The sequence below is a fragment of the Salvelinus namaycush genome, chromosome 21, assembly GCF_016432855.1.
Source record: "Salvelinus namaycush isolate Seneca chromosome 21, SaNama_1.0, whole genome shotgun sequence".
Taxonomy (NCBI): Eukaryota; Metazoa; Chordata; class Actinopteri; order Salmoniformes; family Salmonidae; genus Salvelinus; species Salvelinus namaycush.
Window position 1 is genome coordinate 32,768,158 of NC_052327.1, and position 8,819 is coordinate 32,776,976.

The 8,819-nt window shown below is 44.9% G+C and overlaps 1 protein-coding gene across 3 annotated transcripts; it reads left to right on the forward strand.

Moving 5' to 3' along the window:
* Window positions 1–2,355: 2,355 nt before the first annotated feature.
* LOC120066700 (WASH complex subunit 1-like) lies at window positions 2,356–8,081 on the forward strand. 3 transcript variants are annotated; one of them, XM_039018150.1, is made up of 12 exons: window positions 2,356–2,456; window positions 2,538–2,658; window positions 3,199–3,339; window positions 3,567–3,678; window positions 3,906–4,052; window positions 5,296–5,432; window positions 5,634–5,769; window positions 5,938–6,130; window positions 6,243–6,395; window positions 6,472–6,627; window positions 7,568–7,636; window positions 7,754–8,081. In XM_039018150.1, the coding sequence occupies exons 3-12, from the start codon at window positions 3,200–3,202 to the stop codon at window positions 7,900–7,902; spliced, it is 1,392 nt and encodes a 463-aa protein (XP_038874078.1). In that variant the 5' UTR covers window positions 2,356–2,456; window positions 2,538–2,658; window position 3,199; the 3' UTR covers window positions 7,903–8,081. The 3 variants fall into 3 exon arrangements, with proteins under 3 accessions (XP_038874078.1, XP_038874077.1, XP_038874079.1); XM_039018149.1 differs by lacking the exon at window positions 2,538–2,658; XM_039018151.1 differs by lacking the exon at window positions 2,538–2,658 and having other exon boundaries at window positions 6,481–6,627.
* Window positions 8,082–8,819: the final 738 nt, after the last annotated feature.

Here is an 8,819-nt window from a genome sequence, read left to right on the forward strand (position 1 = left end):
GACAGTCTATGGAGAGGTCAGAGACCTGGCAGTGTGGTGCAAGGATAACAACCTCTCCCTCAACGTGGGCAAGAAAGGAGATTATCGTGGACTAGACTACAGGAAATGGAGGGCTGAACACGCCCCCATTCACATGGACGAGGCTGTAGTGGAGCGGGTCGAGAGCTTCAAGTTCCTAGTGTCCACATCACTAAGGACCTATCATGGTCCAAACTGTATATCACTAGGGCCGAACTCCCTGCCATCCAGGACCTCAATACCAGGCGGTGTTAAATTGTCAAAGACTCCAGCCACCCAAGTAATAGACTGTTCTATCTGCTACCGCATGGCAAGTTGTACCAGAGTGCCAAGTCTGGGACCAAAATGCACCTGAACAGCTTCTACCCAGAAGCCATAAGACTGCTGAACAGTTAATCAAATTGTTACCCGGACAATTTACATTGTCCCCCTTTATTATTTATTAATCTTAATTGTTTTGCACTGGCTCCATGCACACTCATTAGACTCTACCCACACACATACTACACTAACACACACACACACTCACACTACATATGCTCACATACACAAAACACACACCCACATGCATATTGACGCCACACACACAAACACTCAAACATTGACACACTTTCACACTGCACATACGACTGCACATACGCTGTTGCTACTCTGTTTGTTATATATCCTGATTTCCTAGTTGCTTTTACCCCTACCCACATGTACATACTGTATTACCTCAAGTACCTCAACTACTTCGTACCCCTGCACATTGACTCGGTACTGGTACTCCGTGTATATAGCCTCATTATTATTTTTATTGTGTTACTATTTCCTTTTTTTGAGCAAACATTTGTCTTACTTTTCAACTCTACATTGTTGGGAGTGGGCTTGTATGTAAGCAATTCACTGTAAAGTTTACACCTGTTGTATTCGGCACATGTGACCAATAGAATTAGATTAGATTTGACACACACACACACACACACACACACACACACACACACACACACACACACACACACACACACACACACACACACACACACACACACACACACACACACACACACACACACACACAACAGAAATAGTATTATAATTTATCATTACCAACAGGATAGAAGACCGGTCAAACACACACGTAGATGACAGTAAGCAAGCAGCCCTTTGGCAACAGCACAGTCAGTAGGGGATCACCATGGCAACAGTCAGTAATGGGTTACGATAGCAACAACACAGCAACACCAGTTTGATTTCATTCAGCCTTTATTTGACAATTTTGTCCAGATGACCTGTGTGTGTGTGTGTGTGTGTGTGTGTGTGTGTGTGTGTGTGTGTGTGTGTGTGTGTGTGTGTGTGTGTGTGTGTGTGTGTGTGTGTGTGTGTGTGTGTGTGTGTGTGTGTGTGTGTGTGTGTGTGTGTGTGTGTGTATACACATTTTACAATAAGTCCTCACAAGAATAGCAAACCAACTAAAATTCAGAGAACTGAGGACATTTTGCCGGTCCTCACTTGTAAAAAGGCTATTTTAGGCTTAGGGGTTAGGTTTAGGGTTATGGTTCAAATTAGGGTTAAGGTTAGAATTAGGGTTATTGTTAAGGTTAGAGGTTAGTGGTTAGGTTTAGGGTTAGGGTAAGAGTTAGGTTTAAGGTTAAGGTTTATTGTTAGGGGTAGGGGAAGATAGGGGTAGGGGAAGGTAGAATTTTGAATGGGAATCCAAAAAGTCTTGACATGTATAGTAAGACATTGTTTGTGTGTGCGTGCGTGCGTGCGTGTGAGAGAGAGAGAGAGAGACAAGATGACAGATGGTTTCCATGGTGCAGCAGTAGACAAGATGAAAGGAGCGCTTTTCTTCTGTGATATAACACACACACATACATACATACACACACACACATGCCTATTCCCACACACATGGATAGATGGATAAATCTCACATCCCATGTAGTAGATATGGCATGACTTGAACCTGTGACCTTGATTCTCTCAGTCCAATCTTAGCCATTACACCAAGAGGTTTGAACCTCTGGATGCTACATCAGTAATAGATAAAGTCAAACATCTGGGAACTTGTGCACAGGGATTAGAATTCTCAGCAATGAGCCATGGAGTAGTTGTGCTTATTCAAATCATTTAAATTAGAGCTTCTTCCGTCCTTCATTCCTTGACAGGGATCAGTGAATGTAGAACACAAAAACAATATGGTACAAGATGTTATCTTAAATAATGTATGTGGCATGAAACATCAATAGATATTTCTCTGGCACAGCCTACAATGTCTGTATTGTGAGTGAACTGTCCCTTTAAGGAACAGAACCTGTCACGCGGTACGACCATGCGGAAGTAGACAGTCTGACAGACAGAGTCGATGTTGTGTTTTAGCGGAGAGTAATAAACAACCAACTATTAGATAGATAACTGCGGCCGTGTACACACTACACGCTGTCAATGGTCAGGTAAGACCAATGAAATATATATTTACTTAATTATATTGTCGATAATAAGATAGCTCAATGAGTAACGTTATTTGACTCCAGCTGTGAGTGTGCCAATCTCCCGAGCTGTCTGGGTCCACAATCCGGAGAGAGAGGGCTGTTGCCTGGGAGATGAGACTCCAGCACAGCAGTGGCTGGGGCCGCCGAGAGCTGGATGTAAAAGGTTTACATGATCTCGCTGCACGGAAGATACCCTAGCTTTATAGCTAGCTAGCTAACTGGACAGTACACAATGCTAACTTTGTTATATGGGACATCATTATAAGTATGAGTTGCTAAGGCTGTCACTGCTTGTCACTTCCCAAGTTATTTATCTGTGTATGAGGTGACATGTCCAGGAAGGACCAGAGCTGTCACGTCAGCTAAGGTTAAATGGTAAACCCCATCACATAACAGTCAGCTGAGCCTGGGAGAAAGAATGAGAGAGACAGATGAGAGAGAGCTCACAAGCACCTGTAGGTGAAAAGTCAGAAAGGTTAGTTAGCTATTTACAGCATTCTGCTTTCAGAGAGAGAGTTCCTTTTGCAAGATCCCTTTGTCCCTCGGCACCCCCTTTTCTTTCTTTCTTTCTTTCTTTCTTTCACTCACTCACTCACTCACTCACTCACTCACTCACTCACTCACTCACTCACTCACTCACTCACTCACTCACTCACTCACTCACTCACTGACTGTCTCTCTCCCTCTCTCTCTGTGTGTGTAGGATGAGTGTGAAGCAGTGTCTGGAGGGTCAGGTGTACTCTGTGCCTCTGATACAGTCAGACCTGAGGAGGGAGGAGGCTGTTCACCAGATAGCAGACACCCTGCTCTACCTAGAGACTATCTCTACTGACATCTTTACCAGGTACACACACACACACACACACACACACACACACACACACACACACACACACACACACACAGACACAGACACAGATTGAGGAGTGTAAGTCATCCTAAAATAGCATGTTCTACATGTGTTGCCTGTTAGCTAAGATGCTCCTGGTTTATACATGACACACATTTAACTACTTTATCAGCAGAACACACACACTCACATACTGTGACTTTCCCCTGGTGTGTGTGTAGGGTGTCTGAGAGTGTAGAGCGGAACCGCTGTCAGCTGCAGAGTGTGACAGATCGAATCAGGCTAGCCCAGGCCCGTGTCAACAAGATCAAAGGCAGCAAGAAGGCCACCAAGGTAATACACACTTCACACAGAGCTGTGACACATGTTCCCCTTCTAATCACTGTTCCCAATACATGCAGATCTCTGAGAGTACAATACTTGAGAGTACTATGAGATTTAGATTTGTGTGTGTGTGTGTGTGTGTGTGTGTGTGTGTGTGTGTGTGTGTGTGTGTGTGTGTGTGTGTGTGTGTGTGTGTGTGTGTGTGTGTGTGTGTGTGTGTGTGTGTGTGTGTGTAGGTGTTCTCCAGTGCTAAGTATCCAGCTCCAGAGCGTCTCCAGGATTACTCCTCCATCTTCAGTGGAGCCACAGACCCTGCCTCCCAGACAAGCCCCCGATACCGCATACAGGCCAAACTACGACCCCTTGATGACAAGGCCCTGCAGGTAACACACACACACACACAAATGTACAAAACTTTATTTGGATCTACTGTAAAACATTTCAGTACAAAGGACCTGCATTTTTCAGAGGTCATGCAGATTGCAGGACTTTGGAAACAGAAAGCACTGGCTCCTCCACACCGCTAAACTACCCATTACAGTTGGTATATGTATAAAGCAAATGCAGCGTTCTAGCAGTATAGGCCTAGCTGTTTAGATACATGTAATATGACCATACCTTTTTGGCTTTCATCCACGATATACAGTCTGCTTAGTTCACAGGGCTTTTACTGCTGCATTTACAGACGTGCCTGTTATGTACATTTCTTGTGTTACTTTTTGAATGATTTTAATATTTCATTAACTCTATTTGTTGAACTGCATTGTTGGTTAAGGGCTTGTAAGTAAGCATTTCACGGTAAGGTTAACACCTGTTGTATTCGGCGCATGTGACCTGGGGGGGGGGGGAGGGACTGAAAAACACCAGCAAATTAGCTCCAAGTCATTTTAATATTGAGTAGCACCCCCCTCCCCTTTTGCCCTTCGTCGGGACATGGACTCTACCAGTTGTTGAAAGCGTTCCACTGGGTTGCTGGCCCATGTTGACTCCAATGCTTCCCACAGTTGTGTCAAGTTGGCTAGATGTCCTTTGGGTGGTGGACCATTCTTGATACACACGGGAAACTGTTGAGCGTGAAAACCCCAGCAGCATTGCAGTTCTTTGTGTGTGTGTGTGTACCTTAGCTCAGCAGTGAATTTGTGCATTATTGATAGTGAACACCACTGAGTTCTCCCTCGCTGCCGGAACCAAAAACTTACAGGAACAGGAGTATTTTTTTGCTGTGTCTGAGAGGGAGAGAACGATTTGAGCACTTTCCTGGCTCAGAGATGTATTATTTATGAAACCTCAAGCACTGCAGAGAGAGAGGGAGATGAGAGAGTGAGTGAATGAGTGTGAGGGAGAGAGAAATAGACAGAGGCTGATGACAAAAAGAGAAAGAGTGGGAGTTATTCATTCTGTTGAAGGTTTTGAATTTGTCTCTCTCTCTATCTCTTGCCTGCAAGGCTGTCTCTATTGAAAGCTACTAGCTCTCATTTCGTACAAAAACAAAGATGGAAAGCAAAGCCAATTCATGTTTACGTCTGGTGACCATTTGTCTTTACTGAAGGAGGTTCTTACTAGACTCATCCCATCTAATATCTGTCCTCTCTTGTTCTACACCCCTCTCTCTCTGTCCACCTCTAGGAGAAGTTGTGTTATTACCCGGTGTGTGTGAGCAGTAAGAAGCGTTCGGAGGATGAGACCGAAGAGGGGCTGGGCGGTCTGCCTCGAAACATATCCTCTGTCAGCTCCCTGCTGCTCTTCAATACTACAGAGAACCTGTTAGTACACACACACACACACAAACAACACACACACACACACACACACACACACACACACACACACACACACACACACACACACACACACACACACACACACACACACACACACACACACACACACACACACACACACACACACACACACACACACACACACACACACACACACCTCTAACTGGTTGTATATGTGTTTAGGTATAAGAAGTATGTTTTCCTGGACCCCCTGGCTGGGGCGGTGACTAAAACACACACCACTCTGGAGACAGAGAAGGAAGAGAAACCATTTGACGCTCCCCTATCCATAACCAAGAGAGAACAGCTGGAGAGACAGGTACTCACACCATACATACTGTATACACACTCCCACACTATTCTCTAAAGAACTGGAGTCCTGTGGCATTTTTTCAATGGGCCATACTAACAAGTTAAAGTGTGACTGTAAATTATTACACTTTATTTCTTTCTCCTCCTCTCATTCCCTCTCCATCTGTCCCTGTAGACAGCAGAGAGCTACTTCTATGTTCCAGACCTGGGTCAGGTCCCAGAGATAGATGTCCCCTCCTACCTACCAGACCTGCCAGGCATTGCTGACGACCTGTCCTACAGCCAAGACCTGGGGCCCGGCATCGCACCCTCTGGACCCACACACACCTTCCCTGAACTACCCTCCTTCTCTGGGGAGGACATGCCCGGTACACAGACTATCTCTGTTGTGTGGATTATACAGACGTTTCCATGGAAATCGTTCATATCAAATGAGGCAAATGTTTCTATTGGTTATGTTGATTTGTTTGTTTGTTACAGGTTCTCAATTCCAAGTTGCAGTCCCGCCTCTTCCCCCACCTCCTCCTCCCCCACCAGAGCCCACACATATCCCCACCCCTCCCCCTGGTCTCCCCCCTCCTCCACCTCCTCCCCCACCTCCACCTGCAAATAGCCCTGCAGACGCCAGCACAGGTAACACACACACAGTATACACACACACTATACACAAACACACTCTCCTTCTCTTGAAAAGTGTATTTACCTCCAGCTCCTGTAGTGGGCGCTCCCAGCGAGGTGGTTGAATCAAACAGCCGGGCCAGTCTACTAGAGTCCATACGCAACGCTGGAGGCATTGGCAAGGCCAAACTACGCAACATCAAAGAACGCAAGATGGAGAAAAAAAAACAGAAGGAGCAGGAACAAGGTAAAGGAGAAGAGGGGAGGGAGAGGTGGATGAGTGTCTTGATTTCTCCTATTGAATGACAAACGAGAGATTACTCTTGAACCTGGTGACTCTTTGAGAACATTTTATAGTCCCAACAGAGCAATGATCGCTACAGGCTTCCAGTTCTTTAAAGGGGAAATCAGCAGTTGCTACATCCATTTCTGGACTTATAAATGAATAATATGTACCCATTGATTCTTAAAGAGTACAACTTATCAATGCCTCATGAGCTTAGTTCAACTGTCGTATCCCATCAGAACCCAAAATATAAGGTTGTTTTACTCCAATGTTTGTAAACCAAATAAATATAAACAAACACTGTATAATCTAAAACATAGTTAAAGCTATAATTTTGATATCATGGATGGTCAGTCCTTGCATCCATAGCTGTCATTGAATTTGAGTGGTTACATTTCTCCAGCCCCATCCCTGCACTTTTTGCTGAGAACGCTTTGTTATTGTTTTAACTGCTAATTTAACTTACAGGGCATATTTGGGACATAGTGTGTGTGTGTGCAGACTCCAAACCAGTTACCCAACTAGTCATAGAGAACAGGTCAGGGCTGCATGACCTTTAGATATATAAACATTACCTTCATTAAAGCACTGATTTAACTACACTCTGTTTTTATCTGTAAGACTTTGCTGTGTGTGTGTGAGAGCGGGAGCGAGCATGTGTGTTAGACCTTTGAGTGAGTCCACAGTCATTAGTGCTGGTTCAGTTGTTGCTGGACAACATTTAACAGCGGGGTTCATCTGAGCAGGAAATAAAGACTACTAGTTGTTCACTAGCTGAACTATTTATGTTGTGTGTAGCTACAGTAGATGTAACTGCTCTGGTCTCTCTCCACTGTACTAAAAATGCCATAGAAATGTAGTATCATCTCTGCTTCACTGCATTGTGTTCCCTCCCCCTCAGTGGTAGCAGCAGCCAGTGGAGGAGACTTCATGTCAGATCTCTTCAATAAGTTGGCCATGCGAAGGAAAGGTGAGAATGCTCCTCCTCCCCCATTCTTCTCTCATCTCCCCTGGGTTATTGTCCCTCTGATAGTAGTGTAGTAGTATTTCTAGGTCTTGGTGATAGTAGCATTTGTGTGTTTCCCAGGTATCTCTGGTAAGGGTCCTGTAGGCGGAGACTCAGGGGAGGGCACAGCTGGCTCTGGCAGCGCATTCGCTAGGATGTCCGATGTAATCCCGCCTCTTCCTGCCCCCCATCAGCCAACCGCTGAAGACGAGGACAACTGGGAGGCCTGAGACTATCAGAACCAATGGAACTCTGAGCACATCTAGCTCTAAGCCAATCAAAGAACAGAATACTGAGGAAGAAAACTAACTTTTGTTGATTTTTTTTTTTTAACCTTTATTTAAGTAGGCAAGTCAGTTAAGAACAAATTCTTATTTACAATGACGGCCTACCCCGGACCAATTATGCGCCGCCCTATGGGACTCCCAACCACGGTCGGATGTGATACAGCCTGGATTCGAACCAGGGACTGTAGTGACGCCGCTTGCACTGAGATGCAGTGCCTTAGACCGCTGCGCCACTCGAGATCCCCCCCCCCCCCAAAATGTGATGCTGTACTGTCTGTGGGGTTCCTTCAAGATCAGGGATGGGCAACTGTATGTATATATTTTTTGACTCAGTCGGGGTCTCAATTTACTGTTGAGTTATGTATTATATTATTCTAAGGTGCAGTTTCGACATTTGGTTGTGCATCAGCAGTCACTCAATTAGCCCATGTCAGCTAAAATGATTTAGTCTAGTGGCCAGCTAACTTACCAATCTATCTAAACTTGTAGTAAGCATTGTCGAATTACAGACCCGGGTGGAGCCCATTGATCATCAGTTATCATATTAAAAATTGCAAACATTTGCCTCCACCCTATAGGGGGGGCGCAAAAAATGTTTGCTCATAGGGGGGAGCAGCAGACCCACGAGCCACTGCGGCTGTTCATGAGTTCCGTTTTTGTGGCCCCCACAGCCCATCCCTGTTCCAGATGGTAGACAAATGTACTGATCCTTATTGAGAGAATACTGGACAAACAACTACAGGAGATAAGTCAGACTTCATCTCAGCATTGTAAAGATGTTTGTTATAAAGTATAATCAAGTAACACGTAAATATAATTACATAACACCACACTAAAGCAGCACAACATTTCTATCAGAA

Coding starts and splice junctions, on each gene's coding strand:
- LOC120066700 (XM_039018149.1), top strand. Junction 5,770..5,937: donor GAGAACAGCTGGAGAGACAG/GTACTCACACCA, acceptor CTGTCCCTGTAG/ACAGCAGAGAGCTACTTCTA. Junction 6,396..6,471: donor CCCTGCAGACGCCAGCACAG/GTAACACACACA, acceptor ATTTACCTCCAG/CTCCTGTAGTGGGCGCTCCC.